Genomic DNA, 27931 nt, shown 5'->3' on the forward strand with positions numbered 1-27931 from the left:
TAAAGTAGTTGTGTTGGGTCTCTAATGAAGGCAGCGTTCTGAGCGGGGGCGAGATGCTGAGCTTGGGGATAGAAAGTTTCCGTTACGAAAAAGAATACCTTTTTAAATATAACTTTTAATGATTACTTAATAATATACTGATGTCAGTAATCATTAAAAGTTACATTTTAAAGGGTATTCTTTTTCATATACTATCCTAATATTTGTAAGTCAATTTGGATATTAAGTTTTCTATGACTTAGAGGTTGTCCATTACTCTTTATATACTTAGAATGGGTCATCAATATCAGTTCGGTGGGCATTCGATGCCTGGGACCTCCACTACTAAAGAACTCCTGAAAACATGATCTGTGGGGGGCTGAGGACTGGACTTTAGGAAACACTCCTGTAAAGCACAGAGCCTGCTCCTTTCCTAGGTAACCGGTAACTTAGGCCAGGGTTCCCCAACTCCAGTCCTCAAGGCCCACCAACAGGTCATGTTTTCAGGATTTCCTTAGTATTGCACAGGTGATAATTCCATCATCAGCACAGGCAATAGTTACATCACCTGTGCAATACTAAGGAAATCCTGAAAACATGACCTGTTGGTGGGCCTTGAGGACTGGAGTTGGGGAACCCTGACTTAGACAACAAACTTTTGGAGTATAGAGAAAAAAAAATTCCTTTGTTCTTGAGAACAGAGAATATTTTTAATAAAAGTTGCTTGTTTTGACAAATATTTTGCAATTTTACCCATTTCAGAACATGAGACAACACTTCCATATTAACTTTGTAAGTACTGATGGAGAAAGCCTGCGAGTCGCCCCCCCCCCCCCACCACACACACACACCTGCATACTGTATACAGGAGGAGCGGTCCGATCACTGTGTGGGTGGGGAGGGAAGGCCGGACTCTCAGGCTTCCTCTAGGAGTCCTGGCTGCTTTTTATATGTCCCCGAGCTCAGTGTTGCCCCCTCGATCTTATCCTTCTTTCTGGCAGATCTACTATAAAGGAAACCTCTACCCTGCAGAGTATCTATTGCCAGTCCTATACGCAGAAGTGGTTTTTGTGACCCCCCTCCACCCACAATGTAAAGCGTTGCTGATACAGATTCAGCCTCCACATTGAATTTGCTGTAATAGTGAGAAATATATGGACAATACGCCGGCCGCACTGGAAAGACATTAGAATTAATTCCCTTTCCTTAGTACGCGATGTCCCGTTACGACGGTGCGGCCATATTGCTTAGACACTACTACATGAATGTACGATCCGCCGCCTACTTATACACTATATGACTGTGGCTTTCCATATTACACAGAGGAATGTGTCGCTCTCAGGAGGCTCTGGATCGGCCGCGCTCGCTGAAAGATAATTATTTCTAATGTGTAATTCGGACAGCTTCCGTCTTTTTTTCTTCGAACAACTGCACCCATCGTCCGGCTTGGTTGATTTGATTCCTGAGTGTTATTTATTGCTTGTCTGCATTTTATCCCCTTCCTTGGTCTGTGTTTGATTAGATATTAATAAATTCTATCATTCCTGCAATGGCGGCGGCGGACAGGACGCTTCTTACACACACACGAGTCAGTAAATGTCGTCTCTTTTTTTTTTTACTGCTCAGTATAAATACAAAATGTCAGAGTACAAGAAAATAAAGGGACAGTACAAAAAAAAAAGAAGGAAAGTGGAGCACACAGGGAAATGAAAACTATCGAGCGCTGCATGCATCAAAGAGGGGGCTAAACTACATGCACCCCCATTGTGCGGAGATGTAGCAGCTTGTTCTGACCACGACCCCCCTCCTCCGGCTTTCCTTCATCAACACTGGCAATGGCTGGAGTTATACAGTTGCTTGATGGATGCCACGTACCTTTAAGAATGTTTATTATGGTCCATGACGGTAGTTATTACCAAGTAATAAAAAGTTCAGTTATCTTTGTACGTGCCTTATAAAGGCCTGAACCAGCTGGATAATGGGCTCCTGAGCCTCGGGCGCTGCTTTGGCTGAAGGTCCAGCTTTGGGTTGTGGTAAGGGCAGCACCCCTGCGGCAGGAGAAGACGGGACCCCTCGCCGAGTGTAGCGATTCAAACTGGAGAGAAGGGTGCTCTGAAGGAAAAGGACACAACAAAGGGATCATTACCTGGCGGTATATAAAGGTGGGACATAAGTGTTCATCTGATCGGGGGGATTCATACCAGTTCAGATCCGAGCTCCTGCTTCATGCGCTGCTTGTCCCGGGGGTGCACCGAGGGGTCCCGCAGATAACGCACCGCTTGTGAGATGGTCAGGTAAAAACAGTTCTCAATGATGAAGAGCAGCAGCGGCCTGGTGAGCACAAAACCCGACGTCACCTACTAAATCTCAGGTGCTTGACAATGGCCACTGATGGATATATAGCTGAGAAACGCCAACGTGTCGCCTGGCACCAGGTACCGAGGCGACATTTGGGCAATACTGGGGGGACATTATTTATTTAAAAGTAATGCATTACAACCCATTTTGTAGAAGAAAAAAAAAAAAAGTTGCGACTTTTCTAAAACTTGAAGTGACCGTTGTCTTCAAGGAGACAGCGATTGTTTAGGCAGGTGCAGAGAGCGATCGTTAATAGGCCGCTCTGTACACGTAGAATATCATGTTCTCGGCAGCACGTGCCCCGTTTACACAGAGGAATGTGCTGTCAAAATTTTTAAAAAAAAAACAAGCTGAAAAGTTTCACGTTGATAGATAGTTTTGGCAGCACATGTCCTGTTTACATAGAGCAATGTGCTGCCGAGAATGAGGATATCTTTTCTTTTTAAGCAAGCTTAATAATGACACCAGGCAATGAATGGGTTCCCCCCCTCTTCCGTTTGTCAGAGGATTGCCATCCGGTGTACCCTTCAAGTCTACGCTATCACTAGAGGAAGCACACGGCACACGTTTCTGTACACGGCACTTACTTGATGTTCTTGCTTTCCTCGGAAGGACTTGCAGGAGCAGAAGATGGAAATGGAGGATCTTTTTTCTTATCCATCTGTAAATACAAAAGCTTATGGTGATGATAGAGTCTTGGAAATCAACTGCAAGCTAAACCCTCATTCACACGGACAATACAGAACGGCATCAGACGGGACTGATGATATACGTGTGCACCGAGACTGCTGCCTCCGTTGTAGTAACAGGACTGCAGCCATAAAAGTAAGAATGAAGACCTAAGGGGTGGAAGCATATATCACATATGCACTGGCTATGGATTGGAGCCTCCTCTGTTCTGGCATCTCGGTGCCCAGACTCCAGACAATCGCTGTGCCTGGTTTTCCCGTGTGTAGATCTATAGTAGCCCGTACATGCCCTCACCTCTCCAAGCATGTTGAGCATCACATTTACAGTCGCCAGGAAAGTACCAAACGATGGTGCAACATTTGCATCAAATGCCGGCGTGCTAAAGTTCAAGGCCAAAAGCAGCTGATACTGTGCGAGGTCCAGAGGCTGGAAGAGAAGGGAAAAAATTAAAAAGACAAAACCATTTACTTTTCCCTCCTTTTTTGCACATTTTTCAGTTACAAACCTGAAGTATCTGGCAGAGATCGGGTGTGAACGCTCGCAGTGCGGCCAGCGTCTTACTGAGGATCTTTAGCAGACTGTGCTGGACGGAGCGCAGCGCTCTCTGCTCCAAGGCCTCGGTTTCTGGTTTCGGCTGCTTGGATGGCGTTTGAGGCGTGCGCTGACCACGAGAGGCTGAACCCGAACTCACAGCTTCGCCACTTTTTATCTGAGGAGTAAAGCAAATGATAGCAGCACACTTTTGCAGAAGGTTTGGCGAAGTTGCTCCAGCATAAATCATGCCGCCACTCACCTGGAGGTAATGCTGCAGCATCTTGCGGCTGTACAGCAGAGAGGTGCAGGATTGGCACAAGTAACATAGACTGACCTGTGTGGGTGAGAGGATGGTGAGCTACTACATATCCAGCGTGGGTGGATGGTCGCAACGTTCCACTTCTTACCTGAACGTCCTTCATTAGCTGCGGCAGGTGGAAATGCCATTCTTTGGTGAAGTTGGAGAGCTGCAGCAAGAAGCCGACAGTGTGGTCAGCCTCCTCCAGACAGGACAAGCTCTGCACGGTGCGTACTGCGCTCAGGCACTGCGGGGGTACAGACGGCACTCGTCACACGGTGATCTAAACACCCGCCGTAGCAGGACGTCACCCCCCCGTCTTACCTGTAATATCCTTTCCTGGTGAACACCTAGAAAGTCTAAGGCATCTGTAAGGAAATTATATCTCAGCGTCTTCAGCAGCCGTTCCATAAGAGATACGGTCAGACGGTAGACGCCCGGCCAAGAGGGGGCATCGACCACTTTACGGGAAGAGAGGGGCGGCTGTACCTACATCGAAAATAAACGAAATTACCTTTTAGATTTATATACAATGATTTGCTTTAACCCATTACCGGCATTGGACGTACTGGTATGTCCAATTTTGGCTTCCCGTATAGGATGCGGGCTCAGGAGCTGAGCCCACATCATACTTGACAGATGATGGCTGTGTTACACATCCGCACCCGTCCATCTCTGTCTTTCTACTTGACCCTCGGCCCCATCATTCTAAGGGGGTGCCTATAGGATGCCACTCCAGTCATTTTTTAATTGGCAGCCAGAAAAAAGTGAATGCAGCGCTCGGCAGCCCTATAGGAATGAATGGAGCGACGGTCGAGCATGCTCACTGCGCTCCACTCTAAGAGGGATAAAAGTGTCCTGTTCTGCCAACTGGTGTGATTCCCAGCGGTCAGACCCCCACCGATCAGTAAGTTATCACCAATCCTGTGGATATGCAATGCCTTATCTTCATTGGACAACCCCTTTAATATAAAAAATGTGATTATTGTTTGTAAGTCCAATGGAAAAACACATGCAATGCCATCTGTGATCTCAACACGCTTCTCTTACCGTACTCGCACCGTTCGTACTCAGCTGGTAGACACTCAGCAGAGGCAGGCACATACTCTGAGTGATGCCCGCGCCCGCTATGGCCGCTGCACCCTGGAGAGAAAAAACAAGACATATATCAACCAGCATCTATCGGTATATGAAATGTCTCAGCTTCACTCTTGCGGGACACAGTCATATGGGCATCACTGAGGTGTGTGTAGAAAAGTATGTGCCCCCCGCATCCCACCTCCAGGAGATTTTCTGACCTTCCATCCTACACCCATAGACATAATATGGAGTCGCCCTTCTGCAGATATATCGGCTCCCGCTCTTCTGGGAAGGATTTCTATAAGATTTTGGAGGAGTCTGTGGGAATTTTTGCCCCTTCATTCAGAAGAGCATTTGTGGGGTCAGACCCTGATGTTGGGGGGAGGCCGGGGTCACAATCTCTGTTCTTGGATGGGGCTGAGGTCCGGGCTCTGTGCGGTCGCTCATGTTTTCCCTCCATGTCTGTATGGACCTTGTGCACTGGGCGCAGTCATGGGGGACAAAAAAGGGTCTTCCCCAAAGTGTTCCCACAAAGCTGGAAGCTACAATTGTCCACAATGTCTTGTGTTGAAGGATTAAGATTTCCCTTCACTGGGACTAAGAGGCCGAGGCCGCCCCCTGATAACAGCCCATAGTATTATCCTCCTCCACCATCTGTACAGCAGGTACAATGCAGTCAGGGGGTAACGTTCTCCTGGAATCACCAAATCCAGACTCCTCCATCAGACGCCGGATAGAGAAGTGTGATCAATCACTGCACAGAACACGTCTCCTCCAGAGTCCAGTGGTGGCAGCTTTACACCACTCCATCCGACGCTCGGCATTGTGCTTGGTGATGTACGGCTGCATGCAGCTGCTCGGCCATGTAGCTCCTGGCGGGGGCGCAGTGTTTGTGCTGATGTTATACTAGAGGAGGTATGGACTCTGCAGATATGGGGTCAGCAGAGCATTGGTGACTTTTCTGCCCTCTGCTCCTCAGCACTCGGCCCCCAGCTCTAACATTACAGGGTCTCCACTTTGTGGCTGAGTTGCTGCGGTTCCTTCCACTTCTCAATAATATCACTCACAGGTGATGGGGGAAGATATAAGAGGAAGAAATGTCATGAACGGACTTGTTACCCCGGTGTCTCCTATTACAGGACTGCGCTGGTGTCAGTGAGCTCTGCACCACCGGACGCTCTGTCATGTTAGTAAAGGCAGACGGCATGGCGGGGGTCGGATGTTATACATCGGGGGACGATGGGACTGTGTGACAAACCAGAAGCTACTCAGGGCACAATGGTTGATAGGCCACTTACCTGGTGCGTTTTGGCCAATGTAAACAATAGGTGGAAAGACGCCTCGCAGAAATGCAGGTTTTGTTTGCCCCGGAGGCTGATCTCTAGGGCGCTAAACAGCATGGGCAACACGGGCAGCTGCCTGATGACCTGTAGCCACTGGTCTCCATCTTCGTCAGCCTGGCACAGCTCTTTTGCCAAGTGTAATGCCAGAACACAAACCTGTACAAAGAAAGAATGCAGCTCATATTATATATGTGCCCGGCAGAGGGGCCCTATGGCCGACACCTCTAGTTCCTGTCATACATGGGGCGATCTCTCACCGTATCACGCTGGTCTTTGTGCCGGGTTCTGGGTAGGTCATCCGTCTCCATGCTGTCCCTGTCCTCTGCTCCATCCCCAGTCTCCAGTCCATGACGTGTCTCATTTATAAGCGACATCACCTCGTCCTGTAGGTTCTCACATACGCTGAGGACCAGCTGCTGGTACTGGGGAATACTGCTGACTGCACCCAGAAAATAAAATAAAACAAAGAAAACACGTCACAGAGCCCCCCCAATGAAGAGGCCGAGAAAAGAAACATGCTCCACACACCGCGCCACTCCTGTCTGAGGGCGATATTGGACGAGGCAGATCAGCTCCGTCACCTTAGGTCATGTGCCGATAATCTTTGTCTCCTGACAAGCTGACGGTATTTTGATATTCTTTATTATAACCCAATCTGGCTTAAAGGGGTCTTCTTATCTTGTTAAAGGGGTACATTTGCAAAGTGCGTAATAAAAACAAGCAACTTTGCAATAAGAGTTTTTTTTAAATGTATAGTTTACTGCTCATTGCTTAGGTTACCAGCCACCTCTGCAGTCCATCAGCGGTGGCCGGTCTCCTAGGGAAGGACCTTGCAAGAAAAGCTCTGCAGATGGCTGTATGGTTGTATCCCACTTTTCCAACGCTGCCTGTTCTTGCAACACGGCAAAGCGCTCAGGTTAGACCAGCGGCACAACCACGGCTCTCGTCTGAACCGTCAATCTTCAGGAGCGCACCACTCCCGGGCAAGCAGGAGGCTGAGAGGAAGGGGAGCGATGTGTTCTTGATAATAAAAGGAGATCTGAGCAATCCACTTTTAGTTTTAGCTATAATGCCGACAACCATCCTTGCAACATGCCAAAGTTCCTGAAGAGGTCCTCCATATATTCCTATAATCTTTCCATAATTACCATAGATGTCAACAGAGATCATTGCGCCATTGACTTCTATAAGGAATGAGAGCCCCCTTACCCTGATAGGTGACGATCCGAGAACTTGAACCAGCACCTATCAGGCTTAACCTAAGGACATATCAGTCATTTAGGATGGATCCCCCCCCCCACCAGTCAGTCAGTGGCGGCGCTGTGCTTACCTTTCATCTGCTTCATTTCTAATACGCAGATCAGGGCTGAGAAGATTCGGGCTTTTGCCTTCTCCATTTGCTGTTTATCCGCCTGCAGGATGCCGTCCAGGATTCTCGCCAGGGATTTGAGAATGTCCTCCGGGGAATTCAGTTCGCTGCCAGCAACAGAAAATAACGTCAAATCTCCCCAAAGACAAGCAAAAAAAATAGCAGGAAAAAGGATCCCTGCTACTCAGGTGCCAGAAGAGCACAGGAGGTGTGGAAACTTCTGCATTTTTAAGACAAAGTTCAGAAAATAGAAAGAAAATAATATTTTAGAATAATCATGACTTTCCTGGCAGAGGAAGGGTTAAATTTACAAGCTGCGGTGCTAGAGGAGAGATTAGTATTTTCCCTGGTGGTCTAGGGTAATGCTCCCTTTTTCCTAGCTCTGTAATGGGTACATTTTACCAGATCCAGTGTCCTAGAGCAGTAGAGATTAATATTTAATTACTTGGTGGTACATTTTTTTTTGGTTGGTGAAATCGTAAAGATTTGGATCCCTGGTGGTCTTAAGTAATGCAGTGTAGGGTAGTGAAGGTGTTACAAGTGGACACCCTTGTTTCGCTGGTGGTTTAGTGCATCGCCCCCTTCCCCTGTTGTGTTTCGCACCCCCTGACTATACATCTTATAGGGCAAAAAAAAAAATAAGGAATCTGTCCCGAGCCGACTTACTTCTTCCAGCGTCGGAGTAAAATCATCATTAAAGTGCAGAGCATGAAGCCGAGCTGCAAACAGGGAGCCGAGCCTGGGACCTGAAACTGCAGAGATTTGGGTTATTTCCAGCCAGTTCAGTGCCGTATATTGACCACAGTGAGGCGCCGTGTAGCTCCAGTCTAAAACTAATCAGCCCAAACCTACAGAGACGCGTTGTGGGGCAGGCCCGCCACCAGGCTACTTACCAAGATTTCCGTTCCTGATAAGATGTCCTGGAATAGCTCCTGCTTTACATCCATGTCTGTCAAGTGCATCACATCCGCCTGTCGTGGGAAGCAAAAAGTAAGAAGATGGGAAGACAAGTGATTCACAAGGCAAGTGATAGGGAAGGCAAGTGATACACGAGGCAAGTGATACAGAGGTTAAGGCTCTTTTTAATTGGATGATATGCAGCTTAAAGGGAGTCTGTCAGCATAAAAAAAGAGGGATTTTTGGTACTCACCGTAAAATCTCTTTCTTGGAGCCTTCATTGGGAGACACAGGACCATCGGTGTATGCTGTTGTCGCTAGGAGGTTGACACTAGGTAAAAAAAGAAAATAGCTCCTCCTTCGCAGTATACACCCGACTACAGGCACCAAGCTCACCAGTTAGTGGCTAAAGCAGTAGGAGAAACACAAAAAAAATTAACTATGCAATGCCCAATGGGGCACAACCGTGAAAACTAAATTAGATGCCCAACAGGGCCAACTGGACATATGCCCAAAATCAGGGAGGGTGCTGTGTCCCCCAATGAAGGCTCCAAGAAAGAGATTTTACGGTGAGTACCAAAAATCCCTTTTTCTTTATCGTTTCATTGGGGGACACAGGAACATGGGACGTCCAAAAGCAGTCCCTAGGGTGGGAGGACAAAAGCTAGCCACAGATTAGGTCTGACTGCGGGCAACTGCTGCCTGCACAACCTTCCGTCCAAGACTCGCATCAGCCGAGGAATAAGTGTGGACCATGTAAAACATTGAAAAGGTGTGGAGTGAAGACCATGTTGCGGCCTTACAGATCTGAGAAGCTGAAGCCTGATGGCGAACAGCCTAAGAGGCCCCCACCGCCCGGGTGGAGTGAGCCCTTACCCCCGGAGGGGGAGGTTTGTCCGAGATGCGATATGCCTCCAAAATGGTCGAGAGTATCCAACGGGCGATGGTTGACTTAGAAGCAGGAAGGCCCTTGCGACGCCCTTCAGGGATGACAAACAGGGCGTCCGAACGCCGAAGGGAAGCCGTTCTAGAAAGGTACACACGTAGAGCTCTGACCAGATCCAGTTTATGCAGGGATTTCTCCCGTGAGTGCACTGGGGCCGGGCAGAAGGAAGGCAAAACAATGTCCTCATTGATGTGGAAAGAGGAGACTACTTTCGGCAAAAAAGGAAGGCACCGGCCTGAGCACTACCTTGTCTTGATGGAAGACCAGAAAGGGTGTCCGACATGAGAGGGCTGCGAGCTCTGCAACCCTAAAAATAGAGGTAACAGCCACCAGAAAAGCCACCTTCCAGGAGAGAAGAGAGGCTGAGATGTCCCGAATGGGTTCAAACGGGGGCTGTTGGAGGACGCTTAGGACCATATTAAGGTCCCATGGATCCACCAGGGGGCGATGAGGTGGCGCCAGGTGAGCCACCCCTTGTAGAAACGTCTTGACCTGAGGACGGAAAGACAAATTACGTTGGAATAGGATGGACAAGTCCAAATCTTGGCCTTTGAGGGTGCTTAGAGAGAGAGTCCCGCTTCCAGACCAGACTGAAGAAATGCCAAAATGACCGGTAACGAAAAGGACATGGGAGCTAGCAGATCTTTCTCGCAGTGACGAAAAAAGGTTCTCCAGGTTCTGTGGAATATGTGCGAGGTTGCGGGTTTTCTGGCACTAATTAGGGTCTGGATGACGATGTCCACAAAACCCGCCTTCCTCAACACTGCGGCCTCAACGGCCATGCCATTAAATTCAGAGAACGAGAACTCTGATGAAGAATAGGACCCTGAGAGAGGAGGTCCGGACGGTCCGGTAGTCTCCAGGGGGAGTCGACGAGCAGGTTTACTAGATCTGCGTACCAGACGCGTCTGGGCCAATCCGGGGCTATTAGAATTACCGGTACTCCCTCTGTCTTGATCTTTTTGACGACCCGAGGGATCAATGGTAGAGGGGGAAAAAGATAGGGCAGCTGGAACTGAGACCATGATATGACTAGCGCGTCCTCAGCAATCGCAAGGGGATCGCGGGACCGGGCTATGAAGGATGGAACCTTGTGGTTTAACCGAGACGCCATGAGGTCGACGTTCGGCGTGCCCCATCGTAAGCATATCTGATGGAACACCTCGGGATGGAGAGACCATTCTCCTGAGGCAAGGCCCTGCCGACTGAAGAAGTCAGCCGCCCAATTGTCGACCCCCGGAATGTGGACTGCTGAGATTGCCGGAACAGTGTTCTCGGCCCAAACTAGACGGACTTGCTGCGTGTTCCTCCCTGACGGTTTATGTACGCCACAGCCGTGGCGTTGTCAGATTGTACGCGGACTGGGAACCCTGCAAGAATGTCCTGCCAGTGACGCAACGCCAGGTAAATTGCCCTTATCTCCAATATATTGATCGGTATGGAGGCTTCGTGGAGACTCCAACGGACCTGCGCTGTGTGGTGGAGGAAGACTGCCCCCCAACCGATGAGGCTGGCATCGGTCGTGACCACCTGCCAGCGAAGCGGTAGGAATGACCTCCCGGGTCTGAAGGAAGAAGGACGAGTCCACCATATTAATGACCTTCTCACATGAAGAGGTAACCTGATGCTTCGATCTAGAGACGACGGGTTCTTGTCCCATGCTGACAGAAGGGCCAGTTGAACAGGCCGGGTATGGAACTGGGCAACGGGACTGCTTCCATAGCTGCCACCATTTTTCCCAAGACACTCATGCACAGGCGAAGACGGCGTGGACTTGGGTCGGAGAGAAGGTGAATCCCCCCCCCCCCCCGATGGAGTTTATCTTCTCCCTCAGGAGAAGGAACCGGGCATGGGTCGTGTCGAACTGCATCCCTAGAAAGGTTAAGCACTGAGATGGCACCAGGGAGGATTTGTCTGTGTTGATCAGCCAGCCTAACCGAGAAAGCGTGTTCAGGGTGATCTGGAGACTGTGGAGGCAGTCCCTGAACGTGGGACCCTTGATCATTAGGTCGTCGAGGTAGGGGATTAATTACAATCCCCCTGGCTCGTAGAATGGCCATGACCGTCGCCATTACCTTTGTGAAAACCCTTGGGGCGGAGGCAAGCCCAAAGGGGAGAGAAGTGAACTGGTAAGGTGCGTTCTGGAAGGCAAATCGAAGGAACTTCTGATGTGGTGCGCAGATTGGGATATGAAGATAAGCGTCCTGAATGTCCACTGAACATAGATATTCCCCGGCCTCCATTGAGGCGATTACCGACCTGAGGGACTCCATTCTGAAGTGCCGTACACCTGTCGGTTTAGTTGTTTGAGGTCCAGGATCGGATGTAGTGAGCCGTCCTTTTTTGGAACGACGAAAAGATTTGAGTAGAAACCCGAACACCTTTCTTGAAGGTGGACTGGAACTATGACTCCTGAGCGCAGAAGGGAGGCAATGGCCTGAAGGAAACCGGGAAGTAGAGATGGATGCGGGTGGCGGGACCTGAGAAAAGGAGATTTTTGTGTACTCACCGTAAAATCTCTTTCTCTTAGCCTCTAATTGGGGGACACAGGACCATGGGTGTTATGCTGCTGTCCACTAGTAGGCGACACTAGGCTTAATCTGAAAAAGATTAATGGTGGCTCCTCCTCTGCAGTATACACCCCCGGACGGCGTCAGCCATCTTCAGTTTTGTGCAAAAGCATTAGGAGGAACGTAACATGGATAACATAACCATGCCTATAAGAAGGCAACTATGTATGAGCTCAAGAAAAAACACCAATATGAGAACTCAACGTAACAGCCCGGAACAGGCAACAGGGTGGGAGCTGTGTCCCCCAATTAGAGGCTAAGAGAAAGAGATTTTACGGTGAGTACACAAAAATCTCCTTTACTCTGTCGCCTCATTGGGGGACACAGGACCTTGGGACGTCCCAAAGCAGTCCCTGGGTGGGAAGCAATGGACGAATATTGTGTAGACTGGCCCCTATAATTGGGGCACTGCCACCTGCAGGATAAGTCTACCCAGGCTCGCGTCTGCCGAAGATTGGGTATGAACCCTGTAGTGTTTGGTAAACGTGTGTAGACTAGTCCAGGTGGCTGCCTTACACACTTGTTGCGCCGAGGCCTGGTGCCGAATGGCCCAGGAGGCCCCTACCGCACGTGTAGAGTGTGCCGTAATACCTGCTGGAAGAGGAGAATTTTTGAGGCGGTAGGCCTCTTGTATGGTGGATTTGATCCACCTAGAAAGGGTAGCTTAGAAAGCTGGTAGACCCTTGCGGCCGCCTTCCAGAAGAAGGAAAAGAGAATCAGACTTCCGGAAGGGCGCAGTCCTAGACTCATAGATACGTAATGCCCTGACAAGGTCACGCGTATACAGAGCTTTTTCCACTCTAAGAACTGGGGCCGGACAGAGGGACGGCAGTGAAATTTCCTCACTGAGGTGGAAGTCGGACACAACCTTCGGAAGGAAGGATGGAACCGTATGGAGAACTACCTTGTCTTGGTAAAAAGCCAGGAACAGTTGTCTGCAGGTCAGACACCCTGCGTAGAGAGGTGATTGCCACTAGGAAAACCACTTTCTGTGATAGAAGGCGGAGTGGGACTTCCCTAAGGGGTTCAAAGGGTGTTTCCTGCAATGCTGTCAGCACCAGGTTGAGATCCCACGTCTCTAGTGGTCGTCTGTAGGTCTCAATGGTCACGCCGTCAAATTGAGGGCCCCTGAGTTCTGGTGGTAGAACGGGCCCTGTGACAGAAGATCTGGGCGGTCGGGGAGACGCCAGGGGACGTCTGCTGTAAGCTGCACGATGTCGGCATACCACGTACGTCTGGGCCAGTCTGGTGCGATGAGGATGGTTGGAACTCCCTCTTGCTTGATCTTCCTCACCACTCTGGATATCAGGGGAAGATGTACAGGAGCTGAAACGGAGTCCAGCCCTGAACCAGGGCGTCCGCTCCCAGCGACCACGGGTTGTGTGTTCTGGCCATGAAGTTGGAGACCTTGGCATTGAAGTGGGATGCCATTAGGTCCACGTCCGGAGTCCCCCAGCGATGCCAGATCTGGTGAAAAACTTCGGGATGGAGAGACCACTCTCCCGAGTCCATTCCCTGCTGGCTGGGGAAGTCTGCTTCCCAGGTGTCCACACCCGGAATGTGGACCGCAGAGAGAACCGAACCTGTGTCTTCTGCCCAGTGGAGAATGTGTGTCACTTCTCGCATAGCCTGGGCAATGCGGGTCCCCCCTTAGTGATTTATATATGCCACAGCCGTGGCATTGTCTGACTGTATTCTGATGTGAGAGGCTGCCAGTAAGTGATGGAAGGCTCTCAACGCCAGGAGAATGGCACGAATTTCCAAGATGTTGATGGGCATGGTCGCTTCTGTTGGGGACCACTTGCCCTGTGCTCTGTGGTGTAGGTGTACCGCACCCCAACCCGTCAGGCTCACATCGGTGGTCAGAACTTTCCATTGACCCATGAGAAAGGATTTCCCCTTTGTTAGTGAGGTTGGCTTGAGCCACCAGTGCAGGGACCTCCTGGTTGAAGACGTCAACTGAAACTCCCTGTCGAGAGAAAAAGGGTTCCTGTCACATGACTTGAGGATGGCTAGTTGGAGAGGCCTGAGGTGAAGCTGGGCAAATGGGACCGCTTCTATTGCCGCCACCATCCTGCCAAGGACTCTCATGGCAAACCGGAGAGACCGAGGGGGTTTGCGAAGTAAGGTGCTGACTCCTATACGGAGAGGCAGTGCTTTGTGCTTGGGGAGGAGTACTAAACCCTTGAGGGTGTTGAATAACATTCCCAAGAAGGTCAGAGACTGACTCGGGGTTGGTGATGACTTTTTCAAGTTAACTAACCAGCCCAAACGGCTCAGAATGTCGATTGTGATTGAGACGTTGATTTCGCAGTCCTTGAAGGTGGGAGCCTTGATGAGATCGTCCAGATATGGAACGACTATTATGCCTCTGGAGTGCAGGCTGTCCATGGTGACTGCCATGACCTTGGTAAACACTCTGGGAGCCGAACGGGAGACACGAACTGGTAGTGTTCCTGGTCGATTGCGAACCTGAGAAATCTCTGATGAGCTGGCGCAATTGGTATATGTAGGTATGCGTCTTGTATGTCTATGGAGGAGAGAAATTCTCCCTTTTCCATGGACGCAATGATGGACCGAAGGGACTCCATGCGAAAATGACGTACCCGTACATATTTGTTGAGCTGTTTTAGGTCCAATATGGGCCGTACGCTGCCGTCTTTTTTGGGGACTACGAATAGATTCGAGTAGAACCCTTGGAAGCGCTCAGCCGCAGGGACCGATACTATGAATCCTGCTTGAAGAAGCGAGGAAACCGTGTGGTGGAAGGCACGAGCCTTGGCTGGCAGTTTTAAAATCTGTTTGGCGAGTTGGAAGTGAACTCTATCTTGTATCCTGAAGACACTAGTTCCCGGACCCACCTGTCCTCTGTAATAGGCAGCCAGACTTGGTGAAAGAGCAAAAGACGGCCGCCTACAGGTGTGGTGTCTTCCAGAGTTTGCCAGTCATGATGAGGAGGAATTGCGAGATTTTCCTCCTTTAAATTTTTAGGTGTGCCTCCTTGCGACACTAGGCAAAAACTGAAGATGGCTGACGCCGTCCAGGGGTGTATACCGCAGAGGAGGAGCCACCATTAATCTTTTTCAGATTAAGCCTAGTGTCGCCTTCTAGTGGACAGCAGCATAACACCCAAGGTCCTGTGTCCCCCAATGAGGCGACAGAGTAATCGTGTTCCTGGTACGGCGTTGAACTCGATCTTGTAGCCTGAGGTCACTACCTCCTTGACCCAGGCATCCTCTATTGCCGATACGCAAGGGTCTCGGAACAGAAGTAGACGGCCGCCCACCCTGGGAGAAATCCCAGGTGGGAGTGACCCATCATGCTGAGGAAAATCTGTTGGATCGTGATCGGGATCCAGAGGGCTTGGAAGAGTGACCCTTTGCGCGCCAGTTGGGAGCGGGCCTAAAAGGTAGGCTTACGTTTGTCCTGCTGTGCTGCGGTACGGTCCTGTTGAGAGGAGGGTCCTGGTTGAGCGAACCGACGAAAGGACCGGAACTGAAGGGAACGTTTCCTAGGAAAGGGGCGATTAGGTCTACGCTGGGAAAGGGAAGTGCTCTTGCCCCCAGTGGCATCAGAGATGATCTGGTCTAATTTAGACCCAAACAGTCTGGAGCCCTGAAAAGGGAGATTTGTTAGTGATTTCTTGGAGGCCGGGTCGGCGTTCCAAGCCTTCAGCCAAAGAATCCTACGTATAGCGATGATATTGCTGGAGACGCGGGCTGAACAGGTAGCGGCGTCAAGGGACGTCGTGAGGAGATATTTCCCTGCTTCAGCGATCTGCCCTGCCTAAGCTGTTTGGCCCATGCAGAGACTGCTTTTGATACCCAAGTTGAGGCGAAGGAAGGACAAAAGGAGGTGCCAGCGGCCTCGAAGGCTGACTTAGCCAAGGCCTCAACCTGTCTATTTGTAGTGTCCTTGAGGGAAGAACCGTCTGGAAGGTACAGTACCGTCTTAGACGAGAGATGAGAGACAGGACGATCCACAGAAGGGGACTCCGTCCATCTGCTGACGAGGTCGTGGTTAAATGGGTATAGCATGTCTAACTGTTTCTTTCCAGTGAAGCGCTTCTCAGGATGCTGCCATTGTTTCTGAAAGACACCATCAAATTCTGAATGGTTAGAAAAGGTGTGTGCCGGGCGCTTGATTCTCTTGAAGGAAACAGTAGCCCTGAGAAGGGCTCTCGTCCTCTTTAACATGCAGAGTCTGATTGACGGCCGATATAAGGCTGTCAACCATGTCCTGGACTCTAGAATATTGGTCTGTGTCGGATCCAGAGTCAGAATCTGATGCCGTGTCTGATCCCGGAGCGACCTCTGGGGAAGAGGTTTGAGATGCAGGAAGCAATTTGGAGTCTGGAGATCTGGAGGATGAGCTTGTGTGAGTCCATTTCTGAGAGTGAGAAACCTTGGTGAGGTCAGAGACAGACTGGGACATAGCAACAGCCCACTCTGGAGGAGGGGGAGTTACCTCGTCCTGAGCGGCGGGGGGGGATCTTGGGGTGCCAGCATGGTGGGAGGCTTGCAGGTCGAGCAGAAAGCCGTTGTCAGACCCGCGGGCCACTTAGTACTGCAAAGAGCACAGGCATAGTATGTGACTGTGTGAGTGGGACGGACAGAAAGCTCCCTGGGTTTGGGCATATGTGCCTAACCAGGAAAACTGCAGAGGAGGGAGCCTGTGGTGTGTGTAGGTGCCAGAGTAGGGCCTACCCAGTCTGGAATAGGCACGGTCCCGTATCCCACATCGGAAAGTCCAGAGTAGCGGCGATAGGAGCAGGGCTGCGATGATGAGGCAGTCACAGAATGATGCAGCCGGAGCCAGACCGAGAGCAGCGTAGAGGGGCGGAGCCGGAGCAAAGCGTGCTGCCCTGAGCAAGCTAGGGGAGCCAAAGCTCCGATAGGCAGAAGGGATGGGGGCGGGCTTAAGAACTCGGCCGCTGATAGGCCCCCGGGATAAAAGTGGGCGTGACGGAAGCGTCATATTGCTCCTCGGTCCTGATTGGCCGGTTTCCGGGAGGGGCGTATACCCACCGGAAAGAGTAACGCCCACCCCGAGCCGCCCCCCCCGACAGAGAAAACGCGGGCAGAAATGCCGCGCAAAAAAGGACAGAGAAAGGGGGGGGGGGGGGCTGTGGGGGACGCCATGCTATGCTGTGAGTCCGAGGCCCCCGGTTCGCTTCCTGGTGTCCTGTGATGGAGAGGGGGCATGGCCAAGAGCTGCTGTAAGTGAGCGTCGGTGGGGAAATGTGATGCCCCCATTAATATCCCAGGATTTACGGGGCCTGCTGGCAGGCAACTCTGTGCCATAGCCGTGAGATGTGAGGGACCTGGGGCTGAGGAGGCAGCAGGGAGGGATTGTACCTTTCCCGAGTACTCTTCTTCCTCTTTCCCTCTGAGGATGGACACAGGAGGTCCTCTGTGGATAGGGGGGATCCTGGCTCTTCCTCCTTCCCGCACTGACCGGTCCTGGACAGTGCAGGAGACGGTGTCAACCCCAGAATCTGGGGGGAAGGTCACCGTAGTGACCACCGTCTCCCTCCCAGGCCGCTCCGAGGAGGGGGCTGGGGTGGGGAACAGGCAAGGACTGGCCACCAGGAATCACCCTGAGACACCTGGGGGTGACAAGGGATAGGTCCTGCCCAGCGGGTCCGAGAGTGGGCGATGTGGGGAATGCCACACTGCTCTCTCGGTCGCTTGAGAATGGGGATAACAGGGGACGCAGTGTTCCCTGTTAACCCTGAAGAGCTGTATCTGAAAAATAAAGAAGAAATGTTAATAAAACACAACAGGGTTGGATCAGTAGGATCCAGGTCTACCTCCTACAGACACTAAACTTAAACTGGTGAGCTTGGTGCCTGTAGTCGGGTGTATAATGTGGAGGAGGAGCTTTTTTCTTTTTTTGCCTAGTGTCAACCTCCTAGCGACAACAGCATACACCCATGGTCCTGTGTCCCCCAATGAAGCGATAAAGAAATTACTGTTCAAACCAAGCACATGCTGTCTGTGCACCCTTGGCATGGCCGAGCAGTTCAGTGCACCTTCTTACCAACTTATTTTGCATCTACTATCACCCTCCTCTACCTTTATTGATCACCCCGGTATTACAGGAGCCAGAGAAGAGAAAAAAAAAAAAAAAAAAGGAAAATATAAGGCTGGGTGCCCACGTGTGTATATATCTCTATCTCACACTGTAAACTCCTCAGGCTGGGTGCCCACGTAGCGTTTTTCAAGTGTTTATGCTGCGGAATTTCCGCAGCGTAAACGCTTGTGAAACGCTAGGTAATCCGCACCCCATGGTCCCCAAGGGGATTCCGCATGTTCTATGCACATGCTGCGGATTTTTCCGCAGCGTTTATGCTGCGTACAAAAATCCGCAGCATGTCATTTAATTTTGCGGTAGCGCAGCGGAAGCCCCGCCATTGACTTGCATTGAAAAGCATAGAAACCGCGACTGTACATTTGTTCAAGCGGCTTCTATGCGTCTCTATGTGCGGATGGTACCCAGTTCTGGAGGAGAGGAGACTCTCATCCAGACCTGGGTACCAAGGTACCTGTAAAAAAAAGAATAAAATAAATAAAGTTATATTCACCTGTCCGACGTCTTCTCTCTGAATGCCGACATCGCTTGAGGACCTGCGGTGACGTCACAGTCATGTGACCGCAGGCCCTTCACCGCTCTGTCTCGCGATATGCCGGCAGCCGGGAACCAGACAGGAACGAGCGCTGCTGCACACACCGGGGCCTCGGGGGTGAGTATAGCTTTATTTGTTTTAATTTTTACGGTTCACACTGTATAAATCCATGCTGTTTGCATGGATTTATACAGTGTGACCTAGTTGTCAAGCACTTCCCAAGTGATGCTATCGCCTGGAAAGCGCTTGTCAATCTGCATGCGTTTTTTCTGCCAGGGAGATGCAGAAATTTTCTGCTTCATTTCTGCATCGTGGGCACATAGCCTAAAAGTAAGTGGCAATATGCATTCATCCGTTTTGTCACTCCAAGGGTGCACTGAAACCCTGTGCTTGGTTTGAGCAGTCATTTTTGCTGACAGACTCCATTTGATGGATGTTATAGACGGCAAAAATTGTGTCTCACTTTCTCACCCACCCTTGGTTCCAGATGATGAAACTCTGTCCTGATCACGACCAATGTCCGCAGGTTGTCAGGACAGGTTCTCAGCCTCTGTCCCCAATAGATTTTGAGTATCGTAAATTTACCACACTCATGAAACTCTCTGCTCTAGTTAATAGAAGAGGTCCCAAGCCCTAACAGGACATGAGGACAGGGGATTCTTCATGACTCTAAATCACCCATAGACCGTAAGCAAATCTAATAGTACTTGTTGATCTGATAATGTTCTCTCTGTACGTACATAGTGTGTGGAAATGATGAGCAGGATTCGCCAGGCGGACAGCAGCATCTGGTACTCCGTGAGAGAACTGCAGCTGCCCTCCGTCTCCGCAACGCGTTGCACCAGCGAGTGCATGTAATTGGACCAGTAGGTAAAGCGTCCATCCTTGGAGAATTTCTCAAGAATGCTCTTCAGAGACTTGTCCAGTGATCCACTACACGGGGAAGAGGATCAGGAAGAGTAAATGAAGGCAGACATGTAGCAAGGTAAAGAGTCTGTGTAAAGGCTCATGCAGACGTCTGCAAAGCATGGACTGTCCGCAGATCTCCCGACCAGAGATCGACAGCTTCATACGCATATAAGAGGGTGTGGAGCATGGGTCGGGTGACCCGTGGACAGTCCTTGCTCGGACAGAGTTTCACGGACATCTGAATGAGCCGTAATGCAGCAAATCTAAGGGGCCGGGGAGCTCTCCGGACAAGTAGTGACAGTACATCAGACTTTCTCAAAAGAATTCTGGAGCGTTTTTTTTTTTTTTTTTTTAGTACTTTGCATTCCTCTGCTATTCCTCCTGAAAAAGTATAATTTAATTCATACGCCACCATTCCTCTTGTCAAAGGGGATGTATTCCTACAAAACCAGAATGTGCAGGACACACCTAACTGACAAGACGACTGATGACAGCCATTAAAGTCACATTTCCAGGAGGAGTTATCCTAATGTACAGTTCTAAGAAAAGATGCTCCAGAATTGTGAATTCACGAGATAAAACGTATAAAACAGAAAAGTCTGGTGTCCAGTTAAAAGGTTTCACCAGGATCACATACTGGACAGCGTAGAAGATCTCCAGGCAGATGATCCTCATGATGAAGGCGCAGGTCTCCAGGACGCTCAGCTGGAAAAGTATAGCAGATCAGTAAGTCGGGAGGACACGTCACATCACTTTACACAATATAGTCATGTAATGCACTTACGTCTGAAGATTCGGAGGGGGGCACAAGTGTCCCGAAGAGAGGAGCTGTCAGGTTCTCCCAGAAATTGGGCCTAGAGTAGAAGAATGACTTTTACCTGCATGATCCATTGAAAACATCCGATACGTAACTTTTGTAACTCACTTGGTTCTTAGGACTGTCATGGCACTGTCACGACGATCCTGCCATAAGGCGTGCAGGAAAGCAATGGCGGAGCGGTGTAGCTGAGGCGTGCACCAAAACCGGTCAGATTTCTGGAGATCTATTAGGTCCAGGACAACTTGCAGACAGCTCCACTGCCCCAAACTATACTCCTGAATTTAAAGAGAATAAAAATGTAAAATACGATGAAAAAAAATGGGAGCGTTCTCCACCATTACCATTCCTTACCTTGGTTCCATTAGTATCTTTCACCTCTAAATTCAGGAAAAGCTCAATCAGCCCCGGCTGGGTCTCTACAGCGACGGTGAGAAATTCCAGAATCATCACTTTGATCTGCATGTCCTCTATGCTGCACTGCAGGCGGTTGAGAAAGGCATCCCGGATAGCAGCCGCGTCACTTCCCAGACAGGCGTACACAGACATGGGGGCCACCTAAATAACCAATCATAGATGCACTTTCTATTAAGAAGAGCAAAAATTTACAAAATCATTAAAAATAAGAAAAAAAAACCACTTACAGTCGCCAGACGCTTCAGCAGTTGTATGGCCAGCCGGGGTAACGAGGCATCGTACTTATGGTAAATATATTTGGCCAGGACTGCAATCAGGTTGTTTCCGTGAGCTCCTGGTGATAGAGCAAAATACTATTCAGAGACCCAAAAAGAAAACCATAAATACACTGTCGCCTGTATGGAAACCTGACGCACCATGCTGCGTGAGCGCCTGCTCCAAGGGGGACACACCACAAGACGGCGGCTTCAAACGGATGACATTGTTGGTTATGGAAAATGCCAATTTAACCGTCTGGATTAACATCTGACCTTGTCCTTCGGTTCCACTGCTGACATGGGAAGAAAAAAGGGATTGAAGGAGGAGTAAAAGAAACAACCCCCGAGTAGGAGTCACCTCGATAAATCACCAGCTATGTCGCCACTCACCTGCCGGCCTGAGAGGCCATGACCACGTTGATTGTATCCACACCGATCCCCATGATGTTAATGACGGCCTGTCCTGCCTCGGTGTTTGTCAGACTGAAGATGCACAAGCTCTGCAGATTTGGGGGGCTGCGGGCAATGGATATAGGTATAAGGATGTTACCTTTGATCACGATATGTAAATGGCGGGTGGAAGGACTGATGGGATATAGCACCAATTACCTGCTTTGTGGATCCAGGTCCGGGCACAGGTTGAGGATGGCATGAATCAGATTCAAGATCAGGTACCCTGAAAAAAAAAAAGACGACGACATTTGTAGAGTCAAAAATGACATAGTAACTGCATATACAATAAAGGAGAGGACCGTATAGTGCCAGGTATACGGTCCCATGTGACTGTAGTGATCTATGGTCTTCAGCAGACCCCCAACATCCAGACACTTATCACCTACCCAGTGAGTAGCTGATAAAGGGACGCTCTCAAATAAACCTTCAGGCATTAGTCATATGAGGACTACTAGGGGTATTCTAGGATTTCATATTGATGACCTACACTATCTATACAGTCTTCCAATGTCCAGCACGGCAGTGAGGTGTCGCCTTGTCAGTGACGTCCATATGCTCTATTAGGACATATGGCCCCGGCTACATTACTCTACCAATCTAGGTTGCTGATAGCACTAGATGTAGAAGAATTTATCCATACCTCACTGCACCGTGTGAGCTGCAAAATTAAGGCGTTATTCCCATAACTGCAAGTCATCTGCTAGCCATTGAATGGGGGGGGGTCATTATCTGATTATGCTTGGGTACGGCCATGGGTCCCACAATGATCCCAAGAACGGGGATTAGAACGTGGCTATGCAGAGCCCAGTCTTGAATGGGGCAGAGGTTTGCACGCTCGGCCTCCACTCCATGCATTGTCTATAGGACTGCAGAAGACAGTGGAGCACTGTACTGCATTTTCTCCAGCAGTAAGAACCCATAGAGAATGAATGGAGCGGATGACAAGCATTCGAACATCCGCTCCAGTCAGATCAGAAGTTCAATACTCCCATTTTTTTTTAGTTCGCTGAGGGTCCCCGGGCAATCAGCAATTACTTAATCTAGGGATAGGGGATAATTTGCAATTCTGGGATACCCCTTAAATACAAAAATGTTTGTAGTCCCTAAATGTAGAGCGCTCTTGGCTCGCTGTATTAAACTGGATTTCCAGTTTTAAAAACAAACAAACTGCACTTTGCTCACCCTCCCCAAGTCCAGCGCTGAGTCTCCACCGCTGCTCGCAGTGTCTGTTATTGTCTGCAGTGCTCACAACACATCAACAGCGCTGCAGCCAATCAGTGAGCTCAGTGGCCTTTTCAGGCCACTCAGGCAGAGCGGCTGAGCTCAATGTTTGGCGGCAATGCTATGGACAGGATGACAGCGCTGCAGACAATAACAGACACCGAGAGCAGCGGAGGAGACAGAGTCGAACCTGGGGAGGATGAGAAAAGCACAACTTTAATATATATTTTTTTAATAAAGTGCATCCGGAGGAATCCAGAAACCCCCTTTAGGGGCTCTACAACTCCATCCCTCTACCTTTGAACAATGGTTGTATCATCTAACCAAAATCCCACCACTGATGTCACTCAAGAGCAAAAGAGAGGGGTTGTGGAGCGCTAACTGGACTGGGGAGCGCATCAAGGGAACTGGTCATCAGATTCATGCTGCCCAAACCGCTGCGGCAGGAATCAGAGTAATATATGCTTTTCTGCAATCACGCAGCAGGGATCTGATTCATGCCGCCTGCTTTATAAAAAAAAGACAGATCACATACCAAGGTTTTCCCTCACTCCATGAGAGTTGTAGCGCCACCTGTGGTAATTAGGAAGCATTTCTCGTAACACGAACAGAATGCATGGCACGAGTCCCTGACTTTGCATATTGCCCAATTGACCCTAGAAAAAAATCTGAAAATTAAAAGCTGAGAATTTACAGAACACACACAAATTTCTCTGCTGTTCCACAAAGTCATACCTTCACTAATGTAGTAATAAGGCGGAGGAATGAGATTGTGACACTGTATTCTCCGTGCGACTGCTCAATCCCCAGCAGTGTACCGTATCCTCCTGCATTCATGTTTTCAGTGCTGTGTCAAAAAAAAGGAGAAAAAAAACTAAAATATTGGAAAGTGTAAAATTAGAGCAATGCTGCATGCACAGACCATGATGTACGACTTGGTCGCAGGTCTCCTGAACCAATCTGGACAGGTTCGGGAGACCCATGGCCGGTCCATGAATCATGGACGGGTAAAGTTGGAATGAATGGGGGGGGGGGGGGGGGAGACACAGGGAGCTACAAACCCCCCCAGGAGTTGTATAACACTACCTGATAATGTGTCCCGACGAAGAACTGGCAGCAAATGGAAGAAATCCTGTGTGGTGCAAATCTGTCCATACCTGGAGTAGGATGAAACAAGGCGTTGAGAGATCCATATTAGTTTGCAAGATATTTAACAAGGGCATAATCTGTCCTCACCTTTCCGGGCATCCGTGTAGCTAAAGCAGTCAGGCAGTTCACGCAGGAGGCTATGAAATCCATCGGCGGGTTCATGACTGTTGTTAATCTGGTAAGAAAAGTGTAATGATCATCCACGTCCGGTTATATAACTCCCCCTGCAGCTTCACCTTCCCCTACTGCCTACCTCTGCAACAGCATGTAAATCCGAGAAGTGATGGGCAGAAGGTAATCCGCGATGGACAGGTCAGTGTTAATAACTTTGTGCACAAGGTCAATGATGGGCTTTACTCTGTGACAATGCAGGATAACGTCTGGAGAGAAGAAGAAGATGGAGAGGAGAAGATGAGCGAAACGGAACCACTCAATGCCGCAGGATGAGACAAAGGAAGGCATCTCTTACCAGCTGTGGACACCACGTGAAGAAGCATCTCGACCTCGCAGGTGAAGAGGGTCCAGCTGCTGAACGAGTATTCCCAGCGCACGAAGAAGCCGCGCTCCTCAGACATCACCTGACCGACTGTCCCCTGAGGAATACGCAGATTGGTCTGGCCCAGTCCTAAAACAGAAATGAGAGGCCATAATAATGACTGTCCTACCGTGTGATACAAGAATAAAAAAGGAGAACCGTATACATGAAATAAATGGAAATATACAGTAGGACGCCCCCAACTAGGAGAGCGGATTCTTCAAGATTGAGGCAATGAGGCCATCTTTCATTGAGCTATAAGCGCTTATATGTGAGGCGAAGGTCAAACTTGGTGACAGATTCCCTTTAACGGAGCTATATAAATCCACTTGCAATAAGCGCCCACTTGCAGTGGCTGCGTGCAACCATAACTTAAAGGGGGTCGTCCCTTTTCACAAAACTTTTGGGTATAAACTTTGTGTTTATTAAAAAAACAGAGCATTACTCACCCCCTTAGACAACACTAAAAAGAGAGCAGAGAAGCAGAGGAGAGTCGGTGTGTGACCCAGGGAGGGTAAGTAATGCTCAGTCTGATTTTTATAACTACCAAAGTTTGCCCCCAAACGTTTTTTGAAAGTGGACAAAGAGGACCTTTAACATGTTAAAATCGGCCACATTATAGACAGCGGCTGCAGAGCTAAATAGATTTAATTATTTTTTTTAATTTCTCATCTACATTGTGTAGCTACTGTATAATTAAAGGGTCATCATACAGGAGAAAGAAAAAAAAAAAAAAAAAAAAGGGAGAAGCCCCCAGAGAAGGTGAGAACAGACTTTCTCTGTGTGATCTGGTAAGATCGATGTTACTAACCAGGTCAGACTCATGTGCTGGGGTTACAAGCGCAGGAGGAGAGCAGAGCTGTGTGACATTACATACACCGCTCTGCAGTATTCCCCGACGTCTGGGATAGATGCAAAGCGGTGTTTGTAATGTCACACAGCTTGAGATCCGTGCAACCTGGTTGGACACCTCAGTATTTTCATATCACACAGAGATGAGAAATTAAAAAATATACCTGATGTTTTATTCAGCTCTGCAGCTGCTATTCCAGGATGTGGCCGGTTTCACAAACTAGTTAAAGGTCCTCCATAAAGGTACCATCATTTTAAGAAGCTTCTGACATTGTTGGGTCACTGATCATAGAGCAGCCCATTTTGATCTCACACAAAACATATTATACGTGGAAGTCCGGCGATTACCTAAAGCGTACAGCAGTTTAGTGCTCTGTCTCCTCCAGAGCGTCTCATCATCGTGTGACATGACATCGTGGGGCTTGTGCTTATAATGCTCGGTGTAAAACGCCATCCTATCCAGGAAGCTATAGGCCTGGGGGGAAAACGCACAACACAACTTGAACTAAATGCAATGATTTTATTATATAAAGAGCCGCGATATGTCGGACATTTAGCTGCTTGTTACCTTCCGAGCCGTGGACTTGTTTGAGACGAGAGCAGTGAAGAGCTGGAGCAGCGGAGACAGCTGATAAGGGAACATTGTACACACGCTGTCGAGTAAGATGCCAAGGCCTATGGTGGTGTCCTGCAGGAAGACATGTAAGTAATCACAAACCAGGGGGCGTTACAGCGAAGGACAGATACACACTAATACAACAAGGTCCAAGAATCTTTAAAGGAGCACTCCGGAGGTAGCACTCATGTGTGTATGTGCAATGAACTCATCGGTTGTAGTTTCCTGCCGTTCTCGGTGGAGTTCGGTACCATTCTAGCGTCCTGTAGCGGCATGTGTAACCCAATGTGTGGAGGCGGCGTATACTTCCTCAGTGCCTTCTGGGCCTCATTGACTCGTTTTAAGCAAATTTAAAGACCATGAAAATTGTCAGGTTACAAATGCGGTCACAAGATGCTGGAACGGACCCGAGCTCCGCTGAAACAGCGACCAGTGAATATATTGCATTCATGCAAGCCCCAAAGGGAGAAATAAAAAAAACAAAACCTCACAGCACTGGTCCTTTAAATAGATATGCAGATCCTGCTTACAGGGATTGTCCACTACTTGAACAATCCAGTCTTGAATTCCAGAGTATCCCGAATAAAACAAGAAAAGCTTACGCTCTCCTCCCGCACAAGCGCTGTTTCAGCAATGTGAATGCCGGGTCTTCCAGTATTTCTGGGCTGCTCCGCTCACACTTCCCTTAGACGAAACTTTGAAGTCCAGAGAGGTGCGAGTGCTGCAGTCCATTAGCGGCTGCTGATCAATGTCACGCGACCACTGGGAAACCCCGCATCGACAGCGGCACAGGAGGGGAGTATAAGCTTTTCTTGTTTGATTTGGAAATTAAAGAAGGGGTTATCCAAGTAGTAGGCACCCCCTTTAAAGTGTTAATGAACTTTTACAAAACTTCTGACATGTCAGAAGATTTGCTCGGGTTGGGGTCCAGGTGCTGAGACTGTCAAAACAAAAGGAAGAGACAAGCTCAACCCACCGAGTGCAGCTCTTCTCAGAGACTGAAGGCAGACTTTCTATTGAGCTCGCCTTCAGTCTCAGGGGAAAGGAGGGTTCGTCTGAGTGCTTCTGCTCCTTCATTTTAGCACTTGGGACTCCCACTGACTAAAACTTCTGACATATCTCTACGACATGTCAAAAGCTCTCCAAAACCGCACTCACCGTATTCCAGAAGAGATCTGAGAGGTTCGGGGCGGTCAGCACTTGACAAGCCGTATCAATAATATCCTGACAAGATAATATTATTTAATAAATGGATTAATACTAATGCGATTGTATAAGTATAGATCTATATTCCAACTTTTACCTGCTGTTTGCCCAGAGTATGCTCTTCCATGGAAGTCAAGGCGAAACACAGCAGACTGTAGACGCACAGACATGCCGTGCTGGTGGTACACTGCAACAGTAATGAAAAGAATAATAATTATAATCATGTCGTTTAGAAAAATCCTGCTCAACCTTGCAATGGATTCTTACATTATTCTCGCCACTACCGAGGGCTCGCAGCATACTTGTCAAATACTTGAAGACGTGGAGCTGGACGGCAATGCTGCCCATTTTCCGGATGGTCGTGGCCGCTTCATCTGGACTCAGAGTATGTCGCAGCAGAGCCCAGGCCAGGAGGACGGGAGCGTGGTGAGGGATATCCCCAAACGTTAGCAAGATGTTGTCCATGTCCTGCGGAGTTGGCATTAACAGGATCTGGTCAGACGGTGGATAACAAGTCCCATACAGGGCTTATCATGGCAAACCTCACCTTACAGAACTGCTGCTCATTGGTAAAAGGGTGCTCGAGCTCATCCTTGAAAACGTAATCCTGCAGAGAGTCCATGTCGATTCCTTCTAACAGGATGAGAACTTCAAAATATCTGAAATACAAAAGGAGGAATCATAAGATACTGAAAACAAGACAGACCAGAGGCCGTGCTTCTTACTGTTACGAGACAGGCGTAGTACTGCTGGAAACCAGTGGCTGAAGAAGTATGAGCAGGAACAGCAAGCGGTAGTAGAAGTTCT

The 27931-nt window shown here is 49.2% G+C and overlaps 1 protein-coding gene across 2 annotated transcripts in view; it reads right to left on the reverse strand.

Moving 5' to 3' along the window:
• Positions 1-1576: 1576 nt before the first annotated feature.
• Positions 1577-27931, reverse strand: part of NUP188 (nucleoporin 188) — a 41081-nt gene continuing 14726 nt past the window's right edge. For both annotated transcript variants that reach the window (XM_073640077.1, XM_073640078.1), the window contains exons 10-44: positions 27672-27783; positions 27392-27592; positions 27222-27311; positions 27077-27142; positions 25871-25990; positions 25651-25777; positions 24385-24540; positions 24169-24295; positions 24003-24090; positions 23853-23923; positions 23502-23613; positions 23302-23422; positions 21702-21768; positions 21483-21608; positions 21252-21385; positions 21063-21169; positions 20773-20976; positions 20527-20696; positions 20386-20455; positions 20239-20306; positions 19433-19625; positions 8545-8622; positions 8318-8403; positions 7613-7758; positions 6540-6721; positions 6238-6438; positions 4910-5002; positions 4184-4348; positions 3969-4106; positions 3821-3895; positions 3533-3736; positions 3322-3453; positions 2925-2998; positions 2181-2310; positions 1577-2091 (exon numbers count right to left, since the gene is read on the reverse strand). In XM_073640077.1, coding sequence (XP_073496178.1) covers positions 1915-2091; positions 2181-2310; positions 2925-2998; positions 3322-3453; positions 3533-3736; positions 3821-3895; positions 3969-4106; positions 4184-4348; positions 4910-5002; positions 6238-6438; positions 6540-6721; positions 7613-7758; positions 8318-8403; positions 8545-8622; positions 19433-19625; positions 20239-20306; positions 20386-20455; positions 20527-20696; positions 20773-20976; positions 21063-21169; positions 21252-21385; positions 21483-21608; positions 21702-21768; positions 23302-23422; positions 23502-23613; positions 23853-23923; positions 24003-24090; positions 24169-24295; positions 24385-24540; positions 25651-25777; positions 25871-25990; positions 27077-27142; positions 27222-27311; positions 27392-27592; positions 27672-27783 — 4411 coding nt within the window. In that variant the 3' untranslated portion in view covers positions 1577-1914. The remainder of the gene's footprint in view (positions 2092-2180; positions 2311-2924; positions 2999-3321; positions 3454-3532; positions 3737-3820; positions 3896-3968; positions 4107-4183; positions 4349-4909; positions 5003-6237; positions 6439-6539; positions 6722-7612; positions 7759-8317; positions 8404-8544; positions 8623-19432; positions 19626-20238; positions 20307-20385; positions 20456-20526; positions 20697-20772; positions 20977-21062; positions 21170-21251; positions 21386-21482; positions 21609-21701; positions 21769-23301; positions 23423-23501; positions 23614-23852; positions 23924-24002; positions 24091-24168; positions 24296-24384; positions 24541-25650; positions 25778-25870; positions 25991-27076; positions 27143-27221; positions 27312-27391; positions 27593-27671; positions 27784-27931) is intronic.

Source organism: Phyllobates terribilis, unplaced genomic scaffold, assembly GCF_046119375.1.
Source record: "Phyllobates terribilis strain yellow unplaced genomic scaffold, ASM4611937v1 Scaffold_7__3_contigs__length_470593459, whole genome shotgun sequence".
Lineage (NCBI taxonomy): Eukaryota > Metazoa > Chordata > Amphibia > Anura > Dendrobatidae > Phyllobates > Phyllobates terribilis.